The sequence below is a fragment of the Carassius auratus genome, unplaced genomic scaffold, assembly GCF_003368295.1.
Source record: "Carassius auratus strain Wakin unplaced genomic scaffold, ASM336829v1 scaf_tig00214327, whole genome shotgun sequence".
Classification (NCBI taxonomy): Eukaryota; Metazoa; Chordata; class Actinopteri; order Cypriniformes; family Cyprinidae; genus Carassius; species Carassius auratus.
This window is the reverse complement of record NW_020527617.1, coordinates 1,361,969-1,375,018: the sequence shown is the minus strand read 5'-3', so window position 1 is coordinate 1,375,018 and position 13,050 is coordinate 1,361,969. Positions and strand designations below refer to the sequence as shown.

The 13,050-nt window shown below is 38.1% G+C and overlaps 2 protein-coding genes across 2 annotated transcripts; both read right to left on the bottom strand.

The window, feature by feature from the left end:
* Positions 1 to 1,185: 1,185 nt before the first annotated feature.
* Positions 1,186 to 3,643, bottom strand: LOC113091870 (tyrosyl-DNA phosphodiesterase 2). The gene is made up of 7 exons (XM_026257537.1): positions 3,278 to 3,643; positions 3,000 to 3,169; positions 2,715 to 2,903; positions 2,518 to 2,609; positions 2,333 to 2,451; positions 2,061 to 2,231; positions 1,186 to 1,756 (listed from the first exon to the last, which is right to left on the bottom strand). The coding sequence occupies exons 1-7, from the start codon at positions 3,431 to 3,433 to the stop codon at positions 1,481 to 1,483; spliced, it is 1,173 nt and encodes a 390-aa protein (XP_026113322.1). The 5' UTR covers positions 3,434 to 3,643; the 3' UTR covers positions 1,186 to 1,480.
* Positions 3,644 to 7,224: 3,581 nt separating this feature from the next.
* On the bottom strand, positions 7,225 to 13,001 carry LOC113091849 (uncharacterized protein C6orf62 homolog). The gene is made up of 5 exons (XM_026257512.1): positions 11,467 to 13,001; positions 11,195 to 11,371; positions 10,897 to 11,022; positions 10,593 to 10,727; positions 7,225 to 8,521 (listed from the first exon to the last, which is right to left on the bottom strand). Exons 1-5 carry the CDS (start codon positions 11,593 to 11,595, stop codon positions 8,396 to 8,398), a joined length of 693 nt encoding a protein of 230 aa, XP_026113297.1. The 5' UTR covers positions 11,596 to 13,001; the 3' UTR covers positions 7,225 to 8,395.
* Between the last annotated feature and the right edge of the window lie 49 nt (positions 13,002 to 13,050).

Here is a 13,050-nt window from a genome sequence, read left to right as displayed (position 1 = left end):
AGATCCAGGGAGCTCAGGCGCTGGTTGCAGTATTGGTATTGGTCTACTGTAACACAGCTGAAGCAACCCCAATAACGTGAGATTAAGCCTCTGGAATTTGAATTTTACCAGGGGATCATGCCAAAAACATGCATTTTATGTGTATTTTACCCCTGGAATGCTATTGGGCTAGTTTTGGCCGGGTGTTGTTGTGACCCTGGTAACACTGCCTGGTAGTGTAAGCATCAGAAGATAAACACACTCACCCTGGTTTATTTAATTTATCTACTAACAATGTCCAAAGTCCACTTTTGTGAACCACAGTGTTGTTTCATTGGACACCATCCCAGATCATGTATTGTGTTTAATAGAGTTCTGTGACGGAAATGAAAGTTTAAGAAATAACATTTTTGGAATAAAATGGCAGACATCCTTTGTCTAATTTCATAGCTATAATGTTATGCGTTCAAATTGCACAATGAAATAATATTTTCACACTTTTTTCACCAAATTACAGCTTGATTGGTTATGAAACGCAGTAACAATATTATCTTCACAGGTTATATTTTTTGTTGTACATCGTGTTATATTTAATCTCAACCTCTTGACACTGTGGTAAGTAAACTTACTTTTGAGGAACTTTATTCGGGGCAAAAATTATCAGTGTGATGTAAAGTGCCAGTCATAATTTTGGGGAAAAAATCTATATATATATATATATATATATATATATATATATATATATATATATATATATATATATATAATATATTATATAATATATGAATTTCTTTTACAGAGAAAAACTGTAAATGAATAATACATTTTAACTGTAACGGTGTTCTGAAGTAGAAAAAAAACGAAGATTCTTGTAACATATTCTACCAAGTTGTTTTTAAAATTATATTTGTTCAGTATTTCACAGTACCGTTTTTAGACTTTTTTTTAGAATATTACTGTAAATGTAATGCTTTCATTGTTTTTCTATTTGCACAATTTTGACCGTCATTTTAAATAATTCCCCAGATTTTTAAACAGTATGCACACACATAAATAAACACTATTTCAAGAAGTAATAGTTCACTGTGCTTCTGTAACCAATGCCATTTCAAAGCGTGTGTAATGCTTGAGAAACACTGACCACTTGTGGTATAATATAAGACGCACAACCCATACCACAGTTACCACTGTAAATCAAGGCCACACTTATTTAGGAAAAATCACTTTAATTCAATCAACCTTTTCATGTTTTTTAAAAATTATATGGGAGAGCAGAGATTGGCTGAACTCATGGTTTGATAACAGAAGATATTGTATGAAAAAAATAACAATTACTGAGGTTTAAACCCTTTTTGAAGTATTTTATATCCAGCTTTGCCTTCTATTATTATCAGTATGTCTTTGTTTCTTACACTGCTCTTTAGTCTAAATTTGTAGGCACTCTTCACATTCTTAACACTTTTTAAAACTATCTTCTAAAGTTCTACTATGGATTTAATAATCATCTGTTGAAAGTGCAGTAAATTCCCCAGTGATCGCTGGTGTAACGGCCACAGTCCAGTTTCTCCATTCCCACCAAAGCCATGTGGTCAGGAGTGACTCTCGGGCCGGTTTTAGCAGACCTAAGGAAGATGCGGTCGAAGCGACATCTGCTGATGTAAGGCACCGTCTTATTGCTGTTTGCTTTGGTGTCCCAGGTGTATCGGCAGTGTTCCTGCTTGCCCAGCTGTTCCCAAACATCACACACACCTGGAGGCAAACCTCCCACCTTTACCACCTACACGGACAGAAACAATCTTCAGAAATGCTGCATTGCACTAGTGACTTTCACCTCCATCATATTTGGAGCTACTGTGACTATTAGTCCAGTGTTTCCAAATCTTCTACTCCTTTTCACAGGCCCATCAGTCACACGCAACTACCCTTCATCAACACCAAACTGAAACCTGGGTTCATTTGAATGTGTATTATTGTATTATTATACAATACACAATTTCACAGACATGAATTGGAAATTTTCTTTTCTTTTCTATGTTCCCACCAGGTTGGTATCGTTTTTCTAGTCCTTGTGGTGAATTTACCTCGGCGTCTCTTAAATTGGTGTCCCCGGCAAAAATTACAGTAGCGTCTTCTGGTGCTTCCTGCATCGTTTGAAATACAAGCCGCAGTTGTTTCATTCTCTCCTCTGATTGGTTCTTACAGCTTTCTAAATGTGACGTCATCAAGTATAGCTTCTGTCCTGAGAAAGTCACCTTAAGTCAAAAAAGAAATGAATGATTCCCTTCTGAAATACACCTGTGCCATTCATTATACACCAATACGATCTTTAGATAATGCTTATTGCAAAACTCACCTGAGCAACTAATAGATTTCTCAACATTTGTGTTGTAGGGTAAAAGATGATCTCACTTTCCAAAAGTTTTACTCTTGATTTCTTCAACATTATTCCCGTGAAGTATCCATCATCGCTTCCTTTAATGACAGGGAACATCAAGAATCAGTAAATAACTCATACATAAGCTCACGGAGGTCTCTCACCTTCAACAAACAGATAGCTGACAGCACGTTTCTTAAGATACTGAATATAAGATGGAATAAGTTCTTGGAGGAAAACCACATCTGGTGTATATCTACAACAGAAAAAAATGAACCAAAGAGTTACGAGTATAACAACAGAAACTTAGAGTCAAATAAAACATGAAATAGAGAATATCAGAGGTCTTTAAACAACTCACAGAGCTAGATATGAACACAAGCCCCTGGCTCGCTCTGCAAGACTCAATGTGTCCAAACCATCCACATTCCAGCTGATGATGGAGAGCTTGCTGTCCTCCGCATTAGATTCAGGGACACCACTTCCTGCTTGACTTTCTTTGGGGTTCACACTGTTGGAGCAGGTGGGCTCCTCCACTGTCAGGTCAATGCTGCACCACAAACAATTTGAAAAATATTATTAGTATAGATATATCGAGTATCTTAAGTAGTTTTCAGTTCCTAGTATAACGAGGGGAAAACATTACCAGTCCACCTGGTCTGTCTTAAATTTCTTCTTTGTCCCTGAAGTATCAGCAGGGTCAGAAGTATTCACCCCCTTTCTCTTATTATTCCCAGAAACATCTTTATTTTCCTCCTCATCTTCAACATCAAAGACTGAGTCCATATGAGCCTCGAAGAACGAGTTCAGTGCTCTCTGGCAGGGACCCAGGAAAAAAATGGGGTTGTAGACGAGAAGAACTAAACATGATTTACGCAATATATATTTTTATGTAGAAACTTGGTGCAGTGTACAGTGCCATACCTCCATATCCCATTCATTTTCTGCTAGATAACACTGCGCCACAGCACTGTCCGACCCAGAGACAGAGGCAAACTGATCGCAAAGACTCGTCCTCGTTTCCTCTAGAGCAGACATTTGTTGATCGGTGTGATTACCGGGCATAACAGTGTGGGACATGTTCACAGTTTAATATAACTGCGGGACATGGAAGCGTACAGATACAAAAACATTCCGGGTGGAACCCTCGAAATACGGAGACCGATATTACCATTATGTATGTATGCTTGTGGTCGCTGGACCTAATTTATTTAAACCACACTATAAATTACGACTTAAATCCTAATTTTCACATCACATTAAACGCCGCACCCAGAGAGTACCGAACCGAATAATTATAAATAGAATCTTTCCGGAAGAATTAGACTGCTGTACTGAAAGACTCGGTTCTTTCAAACAGTTCGTTTCAAAACCGAAACGATTCCGCAATTCTTTTATGTGAATAAAAAGAAGTGCTCTAAACCTTCTATGCACGAATAATATATATATATATATATATATATATATATATATATATATATATATATATATATATCAAATAATGTGTAGGCACTTGTGTGCCAGTTCAGTTTGTTTGTTTGCAGGAATGAGATATAATTAGCAATAACATTCGTAATGTTCCAAATTTAATTTTAATTAAGAATTTCAGAATTTCCGATTCTTGAACTAATCATTTATATCTGTTTGGTAAAACGCATGAGTAAAACCATAGACATATGATGTATGATGTCTATGAGTAAAACGGTTCAACGGATTCATTGAAAAGACACGACTCAAATGAATCATGAATGATCCATTATTTCATAATAAAAGCCCTGATAGCCGAATGGTGAGTTTTAACTTCTTGAAGTATTCATAAATTGAATTGGTAGATTTAGTTTACCTATTTATAAGAATGTAGTGCACTTTTTATTTTCTTTTGTGTCATTGTTATCTGCCATTTTTCTTATTTGTGGCGAGAGGTATTTTAGCTTAGGCACTCCAAAAGGGCTTTACTTCGCAAAGTAATACAGTAATGCTCTTTCAAACATTCTGCAAGAGCGAAGTAGTCCTTCACTGTGTTTTGGTATTTGCAGTTTCAGCGATGGTGTCAATGTCGCTAAATACATTAAAAGAGAGCAATGGTTGATAGTCCTGGATTTGAGCGGGTTTTATGTAAGGTATAGGTGTCGAGCGAAATCTTTGGTTTAAGTGATTCTCTTTGGAGAGCCACTCGTTGAAATATACAGGTGCTTCTCAATAAATTTGAATGTCGAAGAAAAGTTCGTTTTTTTTCAGTAATTCAACTCAGATTGCGAAACTCATGTATTAAATAAATTTAAAGCACACAGACTTTAGTAGTTTAAGTCTTTGGTTCTTTTAATTGTGATGATTTTGGCTCACATTAACAAAAACCCACCAAATTCACTAGCTCAACAAATTAGAATACTAAATAAAACCAATTTAAAAAAAAACTTGTAAGTGGATTGTTGGCCTTCTGGAAAGTATCAAAAAGAAACTTCAAAAAGCTGGTCAGCAGAAGGAAGCATTAAGTGCACCAGCAGATGACATTGGACCCCAAATCATCCCAGACTGTGGAAACTTAACACTGGACTTCAGCAACTTGGGCTAAGAGCTTCTCCACTCTTCCTCCAGACTCTAGGACCATGGTTTCTAAATGAAATACAAAACTTGCTCTCATCTGAAAAAAGGACTTTGGACCAATGGCATCAGTCCAGTTCTTCTTATCCTTAGCCCGGGTTAGATGCCTCTGACATTGTCTGTGATTCAGGAGTGACTTAACAAGAGGAATATGACAACTGTAGCCAAATTCCTTGACACGTCTGTATACTTTGATCCCAGCCTCAGCCCATTCCTTGTGACGTTCTCTTAAATTCTTGAATCGATTTTTCTTGACAATCCTCATAAGGCTGCGGTTCTCTCGGTTGGTTGTGCATGTTTTTATTACACTTTTTCGTTCCACTCAACTTCCTGTTAACGTGCTTGGATACAGCACTCTGTGAACAGCCAGCTTATTGGCAATGAATTTTTGTGACTTAGGCTACGTTTACACGTGGGCGGCTATTTTCATAAACGAACATTTCAACCTCTCCCGTTTCAAAAATAACATCGCGCACACATGTCAGTTTTCAGAAAAGTCTTCATTTACACATAGCTGCGTATATATGCCATCAAGAGCATGCCAAACCTGTAGGTGGCAGTGTAACGAGAAGCTCAAGCTCACGTAAGCCAATTAGAATCCCGAAAATCACATGTAAAAATAGGTCGCATATTTGATAGGTGCGAGCTCGGGTGCATTCATAGACATTAATGGACACAGCGACCCTATTGGAACTAAATTGAGACAAGTGAAGCCCATTTTTAGCGTTTTTTAGCACTTCCGTTTCTGACGCGCAGACTCAAACGAAGCTTGACGACGTCAGCAACCTGTCTGACAGATGTAAATCTTCTAAGTGGCTGTGCGTGCAAACTGCCATCGTTAATCTTGCAGAGACGGCGAGCTTGAGCGGGGAGTTCTTTGGCGTGAGTGAGCAGGAGTAAGTATTCTGATTAATTATTTTGCATAGTATTTTAAAATGTAACGCCAGTATGCCATATTAAGTTAATTGCCTGCGAGCTTCTCCTCCTGTCTGTACGGTAATGCGACAGAGAGACGAGTGGTTATGACGCAATCGTTAGCCTATTTTTTTACAAAAACTGTTTATACAGGGCCATAATGTAACATAGAAGGTAATGGAGCCCTTTATACATTGTCGTGTATCTTTAGAAATAAATAATGGACAAACGGAGTCTTTAAACGCCTCAGATGTTAAGTTATTCGCTGTCAAAGGGACGCCAAAATGAATGGGAGTCAATGGGAATGCTAACGCAAGTGAAGTTTTGCTAAAAGATGGCAGCCCCTGCCCGACTTCAACTTCCGGTCGAGTTCCTTGCCCCCTGGGCGCATTCTGTGACGTTAGCTGCCTAAACACTCTTCTCCATTTACATACAAACGTTGCAGGTGTTTTGAGTTGATAAGCTGATTGGCATGTCATCATATTCTAATTTGATGAGTTTGTGATTTGGTGGGGTTTTGTTAAATGTGAGCCAAATAATCACAATTAAAAGAACCAAAGACTACTTCAGTCTGTGTGCATTGAATTTATTTAATACACGAGTTTCACAATATGAGTTGAATAACTGAAATAAACGAACTTTTCCTCAACATTCTAAATTATTGAAAAGCACCTGTAAACCAGGCAGAGCACCAGTTCACTCTGCAGTAAACGTGGTGATCAGGTGGAGGTATTGTCTGCATCCCCTGGGAAAGTGGTGTGTGAGCTGAAGGTGGAGGAGGAGCACACTAACAGAGGAGGCACTCTCACGGAGGACTGACAGCCACACTGGTGGATGTGATCTCCACCACTCATGTACAGCGAGAGAGGAGCTCCAAAGGGCAACGTGGACATGAACATAACGTGAGCTTCTGCCTATAGCTATGTTTGATGGACACTGTATACATATAGTGTATAGTGTAACGAATGGGGAAGACTGGATGGAGTAGTAAAAATACTTTAAATTCAACTGTATTTTATCCCTTGGATAATAATGACGGAATTGTTCAATTGCTTTTTTTATATAATAAAAGTGGAAAATGTATAAATAAGTACATTCAACATCTAAAATGGACTCTTGAAACTTAAAAATTGGTTTACTTTTCATTTAACAGATAAAATGGGAGAAGATGTTCTGATAACAGCTCAGGTTTTAAAACATGGAAGGACTTTGGCATTTGCAACAGTAGATCTCACCAACAAAGCAAATCGAAAACTCATTGCTCAGGGAAGACAATCAGCCAGGTGTTTAGTGTATGTACAAAATGTAATTCTTTGTCATATATTAAACTTCTGCATAAAAAGCTTTGCGGCGTGTTAGGATATGTTCAGCAATGTTTATTTCAACAGAATTATTCAAACAATGGGTACATCAAAATAAAGACAAAGACGCACATTCCCCTTCAACGGTAACATAGAATTTCCAAAGGGGGAGAAAAGTAATGATTTTATGCCATAAGAATGGACAAATATGGCTTACGGATACCAAGACCCAAGCACTGCAATATTTAGTACTCTTAGAACAGGGTGGTCTATAAGTGAAAAACAAATCCATAATGATCTATTTCAAGTTTCTCTACGAAATTTCTCATTAGGTACATTAGCTTGAACAGCAGTCTCCCATAACATACCCACCACCAATGATCACATCTGGTATCAGTAGCTCGTATGTATATAATAGTGCATGAGTTGCTTAACTGGTGACAACCATCCCAAGCAAAAAACAGCATCAGAATTCCTCCAACAGACAGTTTGTGTCAACTATCTTAGATATACATTACACACTGCACCTCTGTCCCCATCAGGCACCACTCCTCCAGAAATGACAAAAAAAGCAAAACAAGGTTTTTCATATTATAGGCAAGGAATGACACTCAAATTAAAATGTCCAGCAAAAACTAAGGCAGTAACTGAATGAGAAGCAATGCCTACACCAAATGAGTTAACAAGTATTGTTCACCTTATAATAGAAGCCTTTTGAGGAAGACTACCCAGGCTCTTTTGTCCTGTCACTGATTGCCATTACTCATTAAAAATCCCTACTCAATATAACAGACATGTTAACTATCCCTCATGACAGTGATGTTAAAGCCAGTCCAACACACGAGGACCACATGTGAGAGACCTCTGTTATTGGTTTCCTTTTCTTTTTTTTTCTTTTTTTTGTTCCCTTAACGTAAAGAGTTCCTTCGGTGACTGGTTTTGTTGACGGTGCAGCTCCAAGAGAACAACCACTCAAAATCAATGTTCATGCAGGTTCAAATAAAAACTGATCAGAGAGGGGAGATGGGGTGAGCCAAACCAAGACTGGTTTAGGGAGGGATTTAAAACAAACAAAAAAAAGGAGCTAAATTAAATCTCACGATGAAAATGAGTGGTTAACAAAAAGGAGAGTTCCAAGCACAAGTTCATATCTATTCAACTGAGGGATGTGTAGAGAAGGACAACTTGCGTCGAGGCCTTGAGGGGTGTCTTCCGTGCGTTTCTTCTAGTCAGGCATGTATGGACGGAGGTGGTCCTCAATGTCTCCAACTCCCCAACAGGTGAGCTGATCCTGTGGCAGGTAGAGACAGAGGCTGCACAACTTGAAAACTGTGAGCTTGGTTTTTGGAGTCTGGAAGAAAGAGGAGACAAAAAAAAAGGCTATTCTTAGACACTACATTATGCAGTAAATATTAGGGTATTGCAAAGTGTATAGTTAAATAGGAATTCACCAATATTACAATTTTGTCAAATTATTTCTTTAGGCTACTGCAAATTAGCCTGACTACGTCAGACTTCGTACTTCCGCTCAATTTCAGTTCGCTTCTGTACTCAGTCTGAGACAGCAAATTATCTCTCAGTTTTAGCACCAAACCAGCCGGCCAATCAACGAACAGAAGGCGGGTGGAGAGCCGTGATGTAGATGCTAAGCGCAGAATTTAGGATTGTAGTTTAGGTTAGGGAAATCGAAAACGACAGCGGACATGGAGACACGGAATGCTATTGGCTCTGTTGTGGAGAATATTCCCGACACTTGCCAACTGAAGCTTGAACAAGAAGAGTGTTTGTTTCACATTTTGAATGGATGTGATGTTGTGGTCCTACTCCCGAATCCTGACAAGTTTTGGGAAAAGTGAAATTTAACAACTGTTAATGATCATCAGCAAGAAACTGGGGAGGCTAAAGTCCAGTAAGGCAATAATTGTGATTGTGAACTGCCATGTTCACTCCAGTATTTCACTCAATTGTTTTGTTTTTTTGCAGAGTTCCTGTGTTTACACTGTTGGTTCGAGGCAGCTGAGCCGGCGAATAACACGCATCATAACCAAACGTTATGTGATTGGCTTACGGGTAACCAATGATTTTAAACTTCAAATTTTTTAAAAAATAGGTTATTAAATAGTTTACAATACATGTTAGGCTATTGTAAGGTGTTTTATGGATTCATTGTTATTACATTTTTAAGAAAATTTGTCATTGCCAATAGCCAACAAAATTACAAATATTCAAATTCTATATATATTTATAATTCAACCATTTTTACATTAAATTAAATTAAAGTAAATATTAGGTTAAGGTGTATAATTATTTGGAATTCACAAAATAAATCGATAACCAATAAATGACAGTGTTATGGTTAACCTGTTAAATGTCACCCCGTCCCGTATACGGGACGCCTACGTTGACTATACTATATTACAATCAAATTTAATCTAATCTTGACAAACTATATATCGTTGGAAAGGTCTAAGACTCCCAAATATATATTATACCAATATTTTTTGTTAAAAATTATGTAGGAAAAGTAATAGATAAATTTATGACAAGAGTGCACTCTCAGAAATCTACATTACAAAAGGAGCTTTGACCTTTGTTTAAAAATATGACTTCCTCGTTGCCTTTTTCTCTATCACATTTTAGAAATCATCAGAAGTTATATATCACTTGAAAACATAAAATCTCAAAATTCATCCTTCAAAACCCATTTTAAAATCAGACATTGCATTACCAAGTAAATGGCACATCAAAATCATGTTACAAAATGTTTTCAGTCATGAAATATAAAAATGTAGGTTTGTATCATGCACATTCAAGTCTATCTTCAAAAACGTGAGTGACAGTTATCAGGTTAATAACCAAAAAAAAAAAGGGCTGCTATAAAAATTCTATAGTTTTGTCTATTAAATTTATTGTTATTGCCATCCCAGCATCTATGATTATTTTCATGGCATAACCAATGCAATATATAAGAAACAAACAGTAGTGAGACAATAGTAATAAATCGACAACCGTCAATCAGCCGTGTCAATATAATAAACATCACAGGATTTTTAATTTCAATATCAGATACATTTAAGATTATTCTTGGTTAAACGTGTAAAGCATTATTTTGTCTATTAACAAACACCAAAAACTACAATAAATAATTTTACTGCTAAAAGTAAATTTAAGCATCAAAATACTATGATATGATGCATGAAAAATAAATCTTAATACGGAGGTTCGCTAAAGAGATTCCCGTTAACGGCATTATTAAAGCTAATAATAAAAAAATAAATAAAAAAAAACTAATTTGAGTGAGTGTTAGATAAATGTACAATGTTGATGAAAAAAAAAAAACCCTGTAATATCATCTGATAATCCTCACGATATTCTTAAATATTATCCATGGACCTTCATACGTCATACTTTCTTGAACCAACCTGTAAGTGCTGTCTGTCCAAGAACAGAAAGACAGACTGATTGGGGTTGTTCATAACCATCCCAGCCTTGTCCCTCCGACCAACAGCATGCAAAAACTGCTTTTCATAGTCTCCATGATGAAACTCGAATTTGGCCTGTAAACGTTCAAAAGCAAATGTAACTACATTCAATTTGTAAATTGATTTTAATGCACCATTCATGCCCACTGTGCAAATGGTGGATGTTGAATACTTGGTGTAAAAGTCCAAAAAATAATACGCAAGCCCCAAATTTAGTTTTGTGGCAGAATTTACATATACAAACCTGAACAGGCCTGAATGGTTCATGTTCAGCCCCTTTCCATCTGGAGAACAGAAGACAGACAATCTTCTCAATATCATTGCGGGGCCAAAGGATAAAGTCCATCTCCTGGGTACAACCGATCACATCCTGGACAGATTTAACAACATCAGTGAGACAGAAATAGCAAGTGTCCTCGACCGACATGATGACACATGGGTTTTTAGACAAGACAGACCATTACGGTTGCAACACAGCTGACAGCAGCTTAATCTTCAACAGACAATGTGGAAAGTGAGCCGTGCTGTGTGCCAACACTTACTCTACGCATCGACTGGTAACGAGGCGCGTGTAACTGCACCACATCTTTCTGGAGAAGCTCTAGAGAACTCTCTAAGGAGTAGCTCGTATCCTTCACGCCTTTAAGGATATTTTCCTCATAGTTGTTGGTCATCACAGGTACCACCTCAGCTACTTCGAAGAGCGCGGACTTCTTTTTCTGTAAACATGGGATAAAGGCATATGTGAACAATCACAGACAAACAGTCAACTCCCAAACCGTTTCTCACTTTCATACAGAATCAGTCACCATACCTTTTCCTTAAATACAAAGGCAATGTAGATCTTGAAGTCGAACTGATCAGCCAGAGATTCTCGTTTCTTCCGTAGCTGGGCACGGAGTCGGTTTCGTGCTTGATTCCGGCGAGAATTTGGGTCTCCCATTGTTACAAACAATACTATTTTCCTTAAGCAGACTTTTTTTTTCTTCCCTTCGCTTTTTATTACCTTGACTGTAGACTATGTGGTTTGCAACCCTTTTTTTTTTTTTTATAACCAAGCACTACCTGCAATACATACTAATTTGAATGAAAGAAAGGGAGCGAAATCAAATCAAGTCATTTTTAATCAATGTGGGTAGTGCACTTGGGCCAAGTAAATTTGCACTTGTCTAAGTTAATGCATTACACCTTTTAAAAAAAAGAAGCCAAGGCTACGTGTAAACTAAAAGAAATCACTAATATAACACGACCTGATCAATTAGTATTCTTCTTATATGAGAAACAGCGCTGTATCACTGAATAAAGGACAGAAAACACAAATGTCTGCTACACTGAAAGCCCATACTGACAGTTTTAAGTTTGTCTCCGTGTGTGTGAGGGGACAGATCCCGGTCTTTAGATGAATAAATCTGGTTTAAAGTTACCTAAAAAGTTGACCAAGAGATTTGACTTTGGAAAGTCTCTTCCTGGATTGACTCTTGCTTGTATCCATGTCTTTGAATAAACGGTCTCATAAAAGCACATCTGAATGACAGGTGAGAAAGACAACCATGGCAGAGAAATGCAGATGCCACGAGACCTTGGCACTGAGTAAGTACACGGAGTTTGCTGGACATCTTGGGAATTAAGGGCATAAAATGGGCCCACGAGCTTTCCTGCCACGGTTGAGTTTCATTGTGAGGCTTTTATTTTGTGGCTGGCTAGCAAACTAATGCTAGCTACGCTGAATACACACACACGCCACCTACTGATAAACAGGTTGAAGGGAGCTACATGTCGTTTTTTTATCCACTATGATATCTACGAGAGCATTCAAAGTTAGTATTCATCAAAAAACCGACTGTTACATCTTGTTTTTGCCTATTTTCTGTTATCGCGATGCTAGCAGAGACTGGCGTGGCTGGCTAACTGGCTAACTATTGTTGCTCGTCATTTTCTCGAGTGGTCTCTCAAGCCCGTTGCGATCCGAGCAAGTACTGCGAAACAATCATAACACGTTTTAATACACCGAGCTCAGTGCAAAAAAAACCCCGCCCCGGATGGATCGATCCTCGGCAGAGGTTTAGCTTGATGGTCTGCCGTTTGTTTTCGAGCTTCTCCACAGTCGTCACACACGCGTATAAGCCATGTCAAGATAAAGTGACAAACCGACCGAAGTCCTCCGTTCTCTCAAGTAACAGACGGCGGGATCTGCAGCGCGGTGGACCCATAATGATGGAAGGAAAGGGTGAAATGTCTTTCGAGCGATTCTTTCGACTGTTTCGGCCCTTTGATCTGCGTTCGTCTGGAAAATAATAAGCGCTCCTCGCTGAACAAACAACTCAAAATGGCCGTTGCGCGTCACGCAGCTGTGCACACGTGACAGAGGAGGAGCGCGCGCTCCTGTCAGCAGGGTTTA

Excerpts from the sequence above, each read along its gene's own strand:
- LOC113091870 (XM_026257537.1), bottom strand. The coding sequence starts at position 3,433 with ATGTCCCACACTGTTATGCCCGGTAATCACACCGATCAACAAATGTCT. Across the intron at positions 2,452-2,517 it reads CAGCTATCTGTTTGTTGAAG|GAAGCGATGATGGATACTTC; the intron begins GTGAGAGACCTC and ends CTGTCATTAAAG. Across the intron at positions 1,757-2,060 it reads CCAATTTAAGAGACGCCGAG|GTGGTAAAGGTGGGAGGTTT; the intron begins GTAAATTCACCA and ends CTGTCCGTGTAG.
- LOC113091849 (XM_026257512.1), bottom strand. The coding sequence starts at position 11,595 with ATGGGAGACCCAAATTCTCGCCGGAATCAAGCACGAAACCGACTCCGT. Across the intron at positions 11,023-11,194 it reads GTTACCAGTCGATGCGTAGA|GATGTGATCGGTTGTACCCA; the intron begins GTAAGTGTTGGC and ends AAATCTGTCCAG. Across the intron at positions 8,522-10,592 it reads TGGACAGACAGCACTTACAG|ACTCCAAAAACCAAGCTCAC; the intron begins GTTGGTTCAAGA and ends TCTTTCTTCCAG.